The sequence below is a fragment of the Schistocerca nitens genome, chromosome 9 (genome assembly GCF_023898315.1).
Source record: "Schistocerca nitens isolate TAMUIC-IGC-003100 chromosome 9, iqSchNite1.1, whole genome shotgun sequence".
Taxonomy (NCBI): Eukaryota; Metazoa; Arthropoda; class Insecta; order Orthoptera; family Acrididae; genus Schistocerca; species Schistocerca nitens.
In genome coordinates this window covers 178,459,017-178,474,325 of record NC_064622.1, presented here as the reverse complement: position 1 = coordinate 178,474,325, position 15,309 = coordinate 178,459,017, and the positions used below count along the sequence as shown (strand labels likewise).

Here is a 15,309-nt window from a genome sequence, read left to right as displayed (position 1 = left end):
CCAATCCATAGTTGTAAAGTCAGACAAAAGTAATACATTAGTTGTGATGAAAGAAAAAGAATACATAGACAAAACAAATGAATTTTTTGCTGCTAATAACATTCAGCACATTGAAAAAGACCCAACCAAACAATTCCAAAGTAAAATTAAGGAACAATTAAAGAACACACATTTCCTGTTGACAGAAACTGAAAAGAAATACCTTACATGTATGAATCCAAAAGCACCACACCTAAGAGCACAGCCAAAAATACACAAAAATGGAAACCCGATACTTAGAAGTTAAGTCCCATAGTGCTCAGGGCCATTTGAACCATTTGAACTTTTGTGTCCCATTACTCATAACTGCCATCTAGTTTCTGTAAAAATTGTAAATAGCCTTCCGCTTCATGTATTTTACCCTTGCCACCTCCAGAATTAGAGAGAGAGTATTCCAGTCAACATTGTCAAAAGCTTTCTCTAAGTCTACAAATGCTGTAAATGTAGTTTGCCTTTCCTTAACCTATCTTCTAAGATAAGTCATAGTATCAGTAATGTCTCGCATATTCCTACATTTCTGTGGAATCCAAGCTGATCTTCTCCAAGGTCAGCTTCTACCAGCTTTTCTATTTATCTGTAAAGAATTTGTGTTAGTATTTTGCAATTGTGACTTATTAAATTGACTTAGCCATCATAAATAATTAAAAAACCACAAAAAACCAAGAGCAGTACACACAAAATGACATTTAAAAAAATGACTTGCGACATATTTACTTAGTTCGACACCTGTGCGATGAGCTATGAGAGCTATCCAGAAAGTAACAGACATTTTGAAATAAAAAATTAACAATATGGAAAAATCAAATTTTGTTTTATACATTTTCAAGGCACACTCCTAAGCTATTTTCCTAAATAACAGTCATTGAATCTGAAGCACTTATCATACTGCAGCACAAATTTCTCAATACCATCTCTGTAGAAATTTGCTGCCTGCAGTTGCAAATGCTGGTTATACTGGCATGCAGTTTAGTGTCAATATCAAAGTGTTGTGTAGCAAGCCATGCCTTCATTGCTGTGAAGAGATGGTAGTTGCTCAACACCAAATCTGGGCTGTTTGGTGGGTGATCAAACACCTGCCATTCAAAACACCATAGGTGCTGTTGGGTACAATTGGACAGACATTTTCGTGGAAAAACAAAACTTTTGAGCTAATTTTTCCTCAGCATTTGTTTTATGTTGCCTACCTTAACTTTGTCAATGTTTAACAATACCTCTTTAAGTCAACTGTTGTGCCATGTTCAAGGAAATCAATGAGAATCACTTCCAAATCAATGAGAATCACTCCTAGCCCTTAACATAGTAGCCAGTGTTTGCAATCTCTTTCTTGGTTTCTGGGGAGAATTTGTATGTCCCCATTCCATCGACTGCCCTTTTGTTCACAACTTCCATGCTTCCCCCCAAGTCTCATACCCAGTTATGATATGATTGATAACTTTGTTGCCATTTTCCTCATGAGCTTCAAGGAAGGTCAGTGCTGCAGCCTGTCTCTGTTTTTTGTGGTCTTCCTTTAGCATTTTGGGAACCCATCTATCACAAAATTTGTGATAACCAAGCTTCTCCACCACAATCTTATACACCAAACTCCATTAAATCTGGGGAAAATACTGTGAGAGTTCCATTACCATGAAATGACGATTTTCATGAATTTTGTCATTGATTTTCATCACCAGTTTTTCAGTTACAAGGCTAAGTCTACCACTCCAGTCCTCATTGTGAAAATTTTTGCACAGCAATTTTTAAAATCAATGCACCATTGCCTCACTCGTCATTAATTCGTTATTCCTTTCTGATACATACCACTTTTCTGCCAACAAAAACTTAATCGCAGAATACGCTTCACAAGTGGTGGGATTTTCTGTTGCATATCACGTTTTAACACATCACAGAAAGCAAAGTAGCAGAGACACAGACCACATGCTGCAACCACTGTGTACAGTATATAGAAACATTATGGCATCAAGATGGTAGCTGTAGCCCCGCCCACTGTCACGATGACTGGCTCGTGAGGTGACGTATAATACAAGCTACTGAGTGAACAAGAACCATGTAGGCATTGTTGACAAAATGCCAACTGTTTTAAAATTTCTGTGAGCAAAATGCTCACAGCACGCGTGCTCATGGGTTAATGCTTTGTCCTGTATCAAGACATCAGTCAGTAGCAGCTGGCTGACCACACTAATGTGACATCTATGTTCATTGTATCAGCCTTGCACAGTGTGACACATCTGGACAGTGTACAGTTTGACCTCAGTGAGTTTACCCTTTGTGCAGTGCTTGTGGCAGTACACTACTTAACTGATAAAAATGATTTTGATAACTTCCCAAATGTAACAAAACTGACATTGTAACGAAATAAATATTATCGCAGAAAAATAACAAAGACTGTAATCAATTAATATGATCTGCAAATGTAATTGCAATCTCTGTTCCTTTTACAAAAGGATCATTCTCTCTTCCCTTTTGTTTCTGCCTAGTATAAGAAGCCATTTTGTGACATGTAAGTTTCGTGTAATATTTAGCTTAAATATAATAAAATATTACTTAAAAGTATTGCTAATGTTTTACTGTAACAGATCCTACATTAATGAAGTGAATGACTTAAATGCTTTATGCAAATTTTATAGGGGAACATTGGTGCAAAGGTCAGCGCCATTTTTCTAAATGATGATGGCCCAGAGTTGTACTAAACATGTAAGTATTCACTATTGTTGACAAATACAAATAAATGTAAATGTAGGAGATTACTCTTGATTAGTGGTTCTTCCTTTGAAACAGTGAAAGTAATCAGTTTTTCCGATATTGAATCATAATTGAGTAAAGTGACTATAAGTAAATTTTTTTGATCCCTGCTTAACGAAATTGCAAAAATCTCCTTAGCGCTGCATTTTTATAAAAGTAATTATATGATTATCAAAGGCTAATTTCTGTAACAAACTAAAAACACAGCCATATATTTCGAATTTTGTGTGTTGGTGGCGCCTTTTAAAATGAAAACATCATGTTGGCCAACTAACTGCGAGAAGTAACACAACTGAGTCACTGACGTGAATAATTTTCCAGTTGTGAAGCAGCCAGAATAACACTGACTCCAACTTCTCATAACATATAAATACCAATACATAAAAAGAATCACCACATTCTGTCAGAAATAGCCATGAGGTAGCCCCGTATTAGGACTGCTAAGAAGAGAAAAGCAGTGAGGGGAGGTAAGCATTCTCTCTTCCCCACAGTACTGGCATTGTAGCCATATTTTGTGCTGATACAAAAGTGAGGGTGACAAACTTGGAAATACTGTCTGCTTAAATGATATGTGTATCAGAAAGGAAATCACTTTGTTTGTTGACATATTCAAGGAAGATAATTTTACCTATAAATTATGCGTTATTCATTTATTGAAAACAATGAAAAATGGAAGTAGGTTATCCATTACAATCAATGAATTTAATGAAATATATTGAGAATATGCTGGCCAGTTGCTCACGTCCTTCATTAAAGCACACCCTCTTGGCTTCTCTGCATTCGCAGTTACTTTTATCTACAAAAATGAATTAAAAAAAAAAAAGAAAGATCATGGATATTAGAATGCAGTGAAATACACAAAAATCATTATTAACATTGTGGGATGTTAGTACAGGTGAATTTAAAAACTGGAAAAGTAAGATGATTCTGCTGCTCACCAAAAACAAATAAATATTAATCTCATTCTACCTCAATTTTCTCAATGCATTTTGTGAGTGAATTTTTGATGCTCATTATACCACTTTTCCGTTCATCTGTTTTCCTTCTACAAGAAAGAAAATATATGAATTCCCATGGCATCAGAATCTTGATCATTCAAAATTCTAATCAGACTTAATATTTCACATTTTTATTGAGCAGTCAATAATATTACTCAATATTACTGTACAGTAATATTGCCAATGCTCAGAGATGAATATCTTTCAACTAATGTCGAATTTCTCTGCTACTGGCAGTACCATGATGGACAAACTGTGTTATTTCCCACACTGACATGGAAACTCTGGTACCAAGTGCTGCGGGTTTCGAATCTGTGCCAGACGGCATGGACCTTGATTACCACTAGAGGTCTCTGCAGCCAACACGCCATAAGCCATGGTTGCGCACGCTGCAGGCCCACGTATAATGTGAGGGCGCCACAATGGAGCACGTGGTCCTAGCGGCCAATAGCGACGTACCCTATCATGTATTTATTCGCATGAATCTATTGACATCTTGCCTACAGACATTGCATTTACTTTGCTTGTTTCCGTGTACGAGTGGATGTTGTTGATTCGTAAGGTTTTTCGCTTGTGACCCTGTTGTTTCTTGCGTGTTATTGTTCGTAGGGTCTTGCTCGGTCGTCAGTCGTTGTTCGTGTCCATCCTTTCCCGTTGTACATTTTGTTTAATCGCGGGCCGCTCCTGTTCGGTCCCGCCGCACTTTCGTTCTCGGTAACAGAACCTTGTATATACAACAGAACCTTGTATATACAGGTAGTACTGGTCTTCTTAGACCTAGATTATCCTTTACAGAACTTAACATAATTTACATTCTTGACAGAGGATGGGAGACACATTGTATTCAGTATTTTTTGAAGAGCCAGCTAATCTTGAAATATACTCTGCCAAAATCTAAATCTACACAAATACTCTGCAAGCCACCATGTGGTGCATGGTGGAGGATACCATGTGCCATTACTAGTCATTTACTTTCCTGACCTGAGTTGAAACAAGGCCCCCGGAGTAGACAACATTCCATTGGAACTACTGACGGCCTTGGGAGAGCCAGTCCTGACAAAACTCTACCATCTGGTGAGCAAGATGTATGAAACAGGCAAAATACCCTCAGACTTCAAGAAGAACATAATAATTCCAATCCCAAAGAAAGCAGGTGTTGACAGATGTCAAAATTACCGAACTATCAGTTTAATAAGCCACAGCTGCAAAATACTAACACGAATTCTTTACAGACGAATGGAAAAACTAGTAGAAGCCGACCTCGGGGAAGATCAGTTTGGATTCCGTAGAAATACTGGAACACGTGAGGCAATACTGACCTTACGACTTATCTTAGAAGAAAGAATAAGGAAAGGCAAACCTACGTTTCTAGCATTTGTAGACTTAGAGAAAGCTTTTGACAATGTTGACTGGAATACTCTCTTTCAAATTCTAAAGGTGGCAGGGGTAAAACACAGGGAGCGAAAGGCTATTTACAATTTGTACAGAAACCAGATGGCAGTTATAAGAGTCGAGGGGCATGAAAGGGAAGCAGTGGTGGGGAAGGGAGTAAGACAGGGTTGTAGCCTCTCCCCGATGTTATTCAATCTCTATATTGAGCAAGCAGTAAAGGAAACAAAAGAAAAATTCAGAGTAGGTATTAAAATCCATGGAGAAGAAATAAAAACTTTGAGGTTCGCTGATGACATTGTAATTCTGTCAGAGACAGCAAAGGACTTGGAAGAGCAGTTGAATGGAATGGATAGCGTCTTGAAAGGAGGATATAAGATGAACATCAACAAAAGCAAAACGAGGATAATGGAATGTAGTCGAATTAAGTCGGGTGATGCTGAGGGAATTAGATTAGGAAATGAGACACTTAAAGTAGTAAAGGAGTTTTGCTATTTGGGGAGCAAAGTAACTGATGATGATCGAAGTAGAGAGGATATAAAATGTAGACTGGCAATGGCGAGGAAAGCGTTTCTGAAGAAGAGAAATTTGTTAATATCGAGTATAGATTTAAGTGTCAGGAAGTCATTTCTGAAAGTATTTGTATGGAGTGTAGCCATGTATGGAAGTGAAACATGGACGATAAATAGTTTGGACAATAAGAGAATAGAAGCTTTTGAAATGTGGTGCTACAGAAGAATGCTGAAGATTAGATGGGTAGATCACATAACTAATGAGGAAGTATTGAATAGGATTGGGGAGAAGAGAAGTTTGTGGCACAACTTGACCAGAAGAAGGGATCGGTTGATAGGACATGTTCTGAGGCATGAAGGGATCACCAGTTTAGTATTGGAGGGCAGCGTGGAGGGTAAAAATCGTAGAGGGAGACCAAGAGATGAATACACTAAGCAGATTCAGAAGGATGTAAGTTGTTGTAGGTACTGGGAGATGAAGAAGCTTGCACAGGATAGAGTAGCATGGAGAGCTGCATCAAACCAGTCTCAGGACTAAAGACCACAACAACAACAACTTTCCTTTTACACTCGCAAATAGAGCGAGGGAAAAGTGACTCTCTGTGCGAGTCCTAAATTCTCCTATCTTAGTTGTCCTTATGTGAAATTTACATTGGTGGTGGTAGAATCATTCTGCAGTCAGCTAATGCCAGTTCTCTAAATTTTCTTAATAGTGTTCCACAAGAAGAATGTCACCTTCCCTCCAAGGGTTCCTATTTGAGTTCATGAAGCACCTTCGTAATACTTGCATATTGACTGAAGCCACTGATAAAAAAATGTAGCGCAGTGCTTCTGAATTGCTTCAATGTCTTCCTTTAATCTGACCTCAAGGGGTTCCCTAACACTCAAGCAGTAACCAAGAATGGGACACACTAGTGTTCTATACATGGTCTCCGTCACAGAACCACCACACGTTCCTAAAATTCTCCCTATAAACTGAAGTCAACCATTCACCTTCCCTACTACCATCTTGAACAGCTTGTTCCATTTCATATTGCTTTGCAACTTTCTATTTAATTGACGTGACTATCTTGAGCAGTGTGCTACTAATGCTGTATTCAAGCATTATGAAGTCGTTTTTCCTACCCACCGGCATTAACATGAATTTTTCTGCAGTTAGAGCAAGCTGCTAGAAATTTTGTCTAAGTCATCTTGTATTCTCCTAGTCGCTCAACAATGACACCTTCTTGAGAACTACAGTGTCATCAGCAAACAGCTGCAGGTTGCTGCTCACTCTGTCGGATCGCTTATGTATATAAAGCATAACAGTCCTGTCACACTTTCCTGGGGCACTTCTGACAATAAACTTATCTCTGATGAACACTCACCATCAAAGACAATATACAGGGTTTCATTACCTGAGAAGTATTCAAGCCACTCACATATCTGGGAACCTATTCCGTATGCTCATCCCTTCATTATCAGTCTGCAGTGGGGCAACATGTCACATGTTTTTCAGAAATCTAGGAATTTGGAATCTGCCTGTTGTCCTTCGTCTATGGTTTGTAGGTTATCATGAGAAAAGGGCAAGATGAATTTCGCATATGCCATGCTTTCTACTTATGTCTCAAGGAGATTTATAATAAGGTGGGAAAATCATGCTAGTGGAGTTCTCCCTGTCTCCTGGCTAGTATTGAGGTTTAATGTCTGCTAGTCGAAATGCTTGGCAAATCTACTTACTGGAGTCACTTTGGCAGCACTAAAGTATTGGCGAACACAGACAAACAAATTCAACTAGATCACACCAATGGGATATTGACGCCAGGACGACAAAGCTGGGCTCCAACACTTTGTCCATTTGCATAAACTGGGGTCTGAGGCTTGCAGTGGGTTTTCCTGTGATGTGCATGTAGAGTCTGTGGAATGTTTCTTCAGCATGTGACACTGGATATCAATGTCCCCTACAATGACATTATAGCCTTGTATCTTGGCACTTGGGTTTTCAAGCAAACCAACTTATAAATTGGTGAGCCAAAACAACTAGCCACAGTCACACCTTAAGATGAGAAACAGCCTCTCTGTAGAAACATTGTGCAGTTTCTAACACCACCATCTGGCACAACACCTGAGAGCCTTCCGCTTGGTGTGACCAACCCCCACCACTCCTTCTGGGTTTAGAGCTATCAGTCAGATATCACTTACTTGCATTCCCCAAGTCTATTCTTTCAAAGAAATTGCTATTGGCTAGTTACTGGCGTTCAAGACACTCAGTCCTGTGTGACATATAGCTACTGAAAAAACTGACACTTCACAACTGCCATGCCACAGAGCTTGATATAATCTATGCCAATTTCCATAAGTAATAGGTATAAATGTAGCATATCCTATTGTTTAGCAGAAAAAAATTGATACCACCATTAAAGAAGGTGATATTTCCGAAATATTGAGTTATTTGGCCACTGACATGTATCAAAATTATCTGTTCTATGTATTAAACCTCAGTTCCAGAGAAAACACATTCCCATCCACCCTCTGCTTCTTTCATCCCGTATATAACAGTTATTTAACCAAGAAACAGATAAACAATATATGTTTCATTTGACAGTAGTTCATAATTGTAGTTTAATTCTTTACAAGTGCCCCCATTCATAAATTTTCAACACTTGCAGACAAGTGCTTGTTTAATTCTTTACAAGTGTCCTCATTCACAAATTTTCAACACTTGCAACCAAGCACAGCAACAAGTACTATAAATATTACTGATTTTTTGACCAATATATAGTCTGAACACATTTATTTACAGGATTAGTGACAAACTCGGAGAAACAATATGCTTTGTAAAGAATTGTCGTTTTCTGTCATGGGCACATGTATTGTGAAACACTGTGTAGTAGTATTATGACCCAAACTGAATCACACTGTCCACATTTAATTAGGCTATAGTAGGTTAGAAATAGCTAGTGCACTATACAGGATGTACATGAAGTCCGGAAACACTTTCAATTATTTATTGCACAAGAACTAAACATTGTACAGATGGTATACATATTGCATTTTGAAGAGAAACTCTGAAAGGCTTTTTTGCAAACATTCGATATACAAACCATGAGTGACCTGGCAGACGTCAATATGGTAATCGAATTCTTGCCATACCCGTCCCAGCATGGCATCATCGACTGTGGCAGTCGCTTCCCATATTCTCTCCCCAAGCTCTGCTACATCACGTGGTAGAGGCAGTACATACACCAGATCTTTAAAGTGTCCCCACAGAAAAAAATCACACGGAGTGAGATCTAGTGATTGGGGAGGCCATTTCATGAAACAGCTGTCCACCTCTGTAGCACAGATGATCCATCAATGCAGCAGCTCTGTGTTCAGGTACCCACAAACTTCTATATCAAAATCGGGTGGAGCCCCATCCTGCTGAAAGATGAATGGGGAGTCCAATTGCATTTGAGGCATCAGCCATTGCTGCAACATGTCCAAGTAGGAATATCCAGTGACAGTGTTCTCGGCGAAGAAGAATGGCCCGAACAGTTTTCAACGTGACAAAGCACAAAAAACATTTACCATTGGGGAATCACACTCAAATTCATTGCATTCGTATGGATGCTTTGTACCCCAGATTCGACAATTAAGCCTGTTCACTTTCCCAATAGTATGAAAAGTGGCTTCGTCGCTAAAAATTAAGCAATCAACAATGCCATCCCCATCCTCATTCAATTGTTGCAACTGTGAACAAAACTAAAAATGCTTGTCTTTGTCATTGTCATTGAGCTTCTGCACTAGCTCCAATTTGAATGGCTTCATCGACAGCTTCTGTCGCAGGACTTTCCACGCTGTCACTGGGGTCATTTTGAGTTCATAGGATGCACGACACACCGATTTCTTTGCACTCCTTATGAATGTCTCTTGTATGTACTCCACGTTAACTTCACTCACACTGGGATGTCCATTTCTCTTTGCCCTGCACAAGCAACCCATCGTAACGAATTTGTTGTGCCAGTGGTATAACGAATTTGTTGTGCCAGTGGTAAATGGCCTTGCTTGTTGGTGGCTTCTTAAAGTACTGGGTTTTAAACATCCATTGAACAGCTGTAGCACACTTGTTTCTGTCTAACTCCAATACACAGAAAGCTCGCTCCACACCTGAACTCACTGTGTTTGCGACTAGCACTGACTATCGGCAAATTACCAGACTACTCTGTGGCAGTATACATGAAAAAAACTTTCAGGTTTTTCTTCAAAATGACACATGTATGATATCTGAACAATGTTTGGTTCTTGTGCAATAAATAATTGAAAGTGTTCCCAGACTTTATGTACACCCTGTATATCAGTTCATGCTTAAAATTTGGAACTGAGGATATTTTTTGTCATGTTATTCACATTGATTGATGTATTCTTTAACAAGCAAAATTACATTGGAGAACAGTCAGGCCTTAAATTACATAATGAAATAAAATGCGGGTATTATCTATTCTTCTTAAAATGACCTCGAGGACAGGTGTCAGACATTATTCAAAATGAGAACCTTGAACTTGCTTACATTCATTACACTGTTTTAGTAGTGATTGTTGGAAACTTTGAAATACTCAAGTTTCATGTGAAATTTGTTAAAATAACATAATTCTGATTAGAATCTATTTGATGTTAAGTAGATTACTGTACATAACACTTTACCCACCAAAGTACAGAACGAAATTTAGGTGACTGGCATCAGGTGATAAGACTAATGAAGCAACAGGTTAATCTTTCCTGAATGAATCTTTCACTTTACAGCACAGTGAAAGGTTCATTCCGGAAACTAATGCCTGGCTGTGGCAGAGCTATTTTCCATAATTTCCTTTTTCTTAGGAGTGCTAGTATAGCAAGGTATGCATATCTTCTGTAGGATTAGGAAAGAAGAGAAGAGATGCTGATGTGATTGTAGTGGGGAGACTGCTTATGGGTTAGGCTCAGAAAGCTCAGTTGTAAAAGCTTTGCCCATGAAAAGTTAAGGAATGTATTTGAGTACAGGAGTGTAAGTTTCTGGTCCTACTTTCCTTAGACACAGAAAGTAATGTTAACAATGTATAAAAGAATCAACAGAAAAAGTATATTAACAATTTCATTGACAGTAATCCAAACAGAAGTGACATATTTCTTATATCTTTAGCTTTTTTAATCTTTATAAAAAAATTCTTTCATCATTGAAATGAAAAGGTGGTAAACAGCCATAAAAAATTCTTTCATCATTGAAATGAAAATGTAGTAAACAGCCATTGGAAAGGTCAATTTGTGAAGGAAGTCACTACAAATCTTACAGAGAAAAACTTCAAAGAATTTGCTGAGCATAAATTGGTCCTGTAGTATTTCATATACTGACGATCATCACAAATATCCCATTTTAGTTTTCCTATTTTGGCCCAGGTGAAATACATATAATACCGAAGACTGATTTTTCTCGTGTATTTTATGAATTTGTTTTGCATGTATTTTTATGTAATTTATGCATTTTTACATGTTTTTATCAACCACCATGTATCCTTGCTCCTTCAGTCTGCACCAATACAGAAGAGCTGCCTTATCCCTTGCCACAATCCAGTCCCACATACTGTTCCTGCATTGTTGCCTAGCTCGTAGAATTCCCCCAAATGGCCTTGCCATCCAATTACCCATCTTTGGCACAACCCCTCTTTCCACAATGGCCTCTATTTGTTCAAATTCCACCAGTCCATAGCCCTCACCAACCTAGCCCTAAACCACCACATAAATCAGGCCCAAACCTTCCTGCAATACCTCTTCTCTATCCGTATAATTCTCCTGCTCTGCAATCCAAAATTTCTGCATCCCATTTCTCATGCTAAAACACTTACCATCCAGGAACTAGAGCAGCACACACAATGCCACCTCAAAAAATCCCAGACTGTTAAGCTCCTACTCTCACCTTTGACTATCACTGTTCATCACCTCTACAACAGCCTCCATATTCCACATCTCCTCATAGCCAAAAAATCTTGGCTCACAGACTACTACATTTGTCGCATATCCGAGAACTCCTTCCCACTAATGTACAGATTCCCGAGCCCAAAGAGACCCAAAACATTGTTGTGAACCTTTCCTCCAAAAGCCTTAGTCCCATAGACGTATCATTCCTTTCCAAAGGCCTTACGTTCTGTCCCACTCCCAAATTCAATCATGCTGGAGTTGTTAACAATCTTCTCTCCTTCTCCAGGTCCCTACAGTGGAAACACTTTTTTGCCACCAACGCTATCAATCAGACTCAACACAAAACTAATATTGTACCCTGCCTGTTGCAGTTCATTCCTCCATCCAACTGTGATCCATCCCCACTGCCACAAAATCACCCTATGGTAACATTCCATGGGTCCTAACCTCAGACCTTGCTTCATCATCATTTCCCAAATTCCTCAAAATGGAAACTAACCTTACATATGCAGAAAGAACCGCCACCATTTAAAATAATCCTGACCTTATAAGGCCTACCTGCCCACAGACTCCACTGCTGTGGTTTCGAACCAAAGTGATTACCTGGCTGAGGGACTCGGCCAGCTTTCAGATTTGTCCGCCTACGAGTCATGCCACAGTGACCCCATTCCAGAAATCCAACAGGATCTCCAGTCTCTCCTTAGGTCCATCGCAGAACCTCTCTCTCTCCCCCCCCCTCCCCCCCCCCCCCACCCTTAGCACTCCCTGCAATCTTCCCTTCTACATTCTTCCTAAAACCCATAAACCTAATTTCGTTCACAGACTATCCATAGTTCCTGTTCCTTTCCCACATGGTGCCCTGCTTGTCACTACTGATGCCACCTCCCTCCATGCTAACATCTTTAACACACATGGCCTTGTCACTGTTGAACACTACCTTTCCCAAAACCTACAACTTCCTTCCTGATCACCATGATCAACTATGTAATCACCCACAATTACTTCACCATTGGAGGCATCACCTACAAACAAATTTGTGGTACAGCAATGGGCACCTGCATGACACCACCCTATTCATGTGCTACCTAGAGGAATCCTACCTAACCACCCAGAGTGCTAAACACCTCAACTGGTTCAAATTCGTTGATGACATCTTCATGATCTGGACTGAGGGAGAGGGTACCTTGTCTACATTTCTCCAGAACCTTGACATCTTCTCCTCCATTTGCTTAACCTGGTCATCCTCAACCCAAAAAGCCACTTTCCTCGACGTTGTTCTTCATCTCGAAGATGGCCACATCACTACCTCTGTCCACATCAAACCTACCAACCACCAGCAATTACCTCCACTTCGATGGCTGCCACCAATTCCATACAAAAAGTCCCTTCCATACAGCCTTGCCACACATGGCTGTTGCATATGTATTGGTGAACAGTCCCTCTCCGAAATTACCCTCCCAACTTTGTACAGAAACAGATTTCCTGTGCTTTGTCTCTCCAGTCCCCCACCACCTCCCACATTCTCACCATCCAGCCGGAAAGGAACATTCCCCTCATGACTCTGTACCACCCATGACTGAAGCTGCTGATCACATTCTGCACCAGGGTTTTGACAGCCCCTCCTCTTGTCCTGGTATGAGGAATATTCTATCCACTGTCCTCCTCACCCTTCCTACAGTGGTATTCCACCACCTACCGAAGCTACACATTATTCTTGTCCTCCCTACTCCACCCCTGCTTCCAAACCCTTGCCTCATTGCTATATCTGTGCAATAGACATTGATGCAAGACCTGTCCCATACATCCTCCTACCAACACCTACTCCAGTCCAGTCACAGGCATCTCGTATCCCATCAAAGGCAGGGCTACCTGTGAAAGCAGCCATGTGACCCAAAATTCACCTTAACCACTGTGCTGCTTTCTACATGGGCATGAAAACTAACAAACTACCTGTCTGTATAAATGGCTGCCAATAAAATGTGACAAGAGACAGCTGGTCCACTCAGTTGCTGAACATGCTGACCGACACTATGTGCTTCACAGCCTGCACCATCTGGATTCTTCCTACCAACATCAGCTTTTCTGAATTGGACAGGTAAGAACTCTCCCAGCATTGTATCCTACATTCCCATAACCCTTTTGGTCTCAACCTTCGCTACTCACTGCCCTCCACTAACCTATCCGCTTCCCTGCTCCCACTCTAGCACTACACATCCTTCTATTCTGCCAATGTGGCCACTAGTATTTTCCCCTTTGACTCCTCTTCCTTACTTCACCTAGCGGGCCTGCCCTGTTCCTGACACATCCCTGCATGCACCCATTAGCAGCACTACACACTCCCCCACTCTTGCTGTGCTATCTCACCCCCTCCCCACCCCATTCCTCCTCATTGCCCCCGCCACCCATAATAGATTGATGCCCACAGTGGCCGAATACAGTGATCATGCTTATGTGAGTTGTGAATGTGTGTGTACTCAATTCACGAAGAGGGCCATTTTGCCGAAAGCTTAAATATGTAGTAGCCTTTTTTGTGCTGTCCGTGACTTTTTTCCTGTATATGGTGAATAGCAATTTATCCTTTTCATATTATTGTTGTTATTCCATCCTGGACTTCCCTCGTTTGATTAAACCTAGAAAATAGATGTATTGAGCAAGTACCTCACTTGCAATATCTTGACTGTGACATAATATATGACATTCATGTCGAACTTGGTGAAAAACTGAATAAGCACCAGGCCATTTGTGCAACAGTCTATAGACGTTGTTATCTACGAAAACCAGGAAAAAAAAACCAAGAGATTTTATAAAGTGATGTGTTTGCTATCTTCGTTTTACAGCTCGGAGACATGGGGGACGAGTGCTTAACTTATCAATATGATGTAGATATCATAAATGAGGGCCTGAGATCAGTGAAAAGCTGAACAAGGTGGGATGGACTTAAAAATGGCAATATGTGGAGAAAACCTAATATTTTTGAAACTACAGATAGAGTCAAAAAAGGGGGGGGGGGGGGGGGGGGAAGATGGCTCTCAACAACTGAATGAAGGAAGACCACAAAAAGTTTTATCATAGACTGAATGGCAAAAGAGATATTGGAAGAGCAAGGAAATGTTTGCAATAACTTCCTCTGTGACCTGAACATAAGAATCGTCTACTCTTTTTTTTTTTTTCAATGGCCACTGTTGTTTATTCACTTAAAAACATATAATAACTAACATTTCAACATTATTGCTTGATTTGATTTGAAAAGACCAGTTATCCAATTAACTGCAGTTCTGTGTGACTAAGAAGTTCATTATAGAGAATTTGAGTTGCAGGCGGGCACATCAAAAAGACCATCAAATAAGTAAGCTTTTGACCAAAAGGCCTCCTCCAAGTTAGCAACATAAAACACACACACACACACTCTATCTCTCTCTCTCTCTGACTGGCAAGGCCAGACAGTGGTCGTGTGTGAACTGTAGTTGCGTCTCTCTCTCTCTCTCCATCTCTGTCATTATTCCATCCTGGATTTCCGATTATTTCATTATAGAAAAGGTACATTCCATTTACAAATGACAAAATATTCATTCATTGTGGGAATAGACTAAAGTTTGATTACAGGTATCATTAACATAAAATTATTACGCAATTTGCACTTTTTTAAATTTTTTTTTTTTTTTAAATCTAGAGACAGACAAAACTATTTAGCATGTTGACTCCTATGTGGCTCTGCTGCACCG

General features: G+C 39.9%; 1 protein-coding gene across 1 annotated transcript in view; it reads right to left on the bottom strand.

The window, feature by feature from the left end:
* Positions 1 to 528: 528 nt before the first annotated feature.
* The window catches only part of LOC126202946 (uncharacterized), a 126,775-nt gene continuing 111,994 nt past the window's right edge, over positions 529 to 15,309 (bottom strand). Inside the window, exon 4 of the mRNA XM_049937048.1 lies at positions 529 to 613. Within this exon, the coding sequence (XP_049793005.1) occupies positions 587 to 613 (27 nt within the window). The 3' untranslated portion in view covers positions 529 to 586. The remainder of the gene's footprint in view (positions 614 to 15,309) is intronic.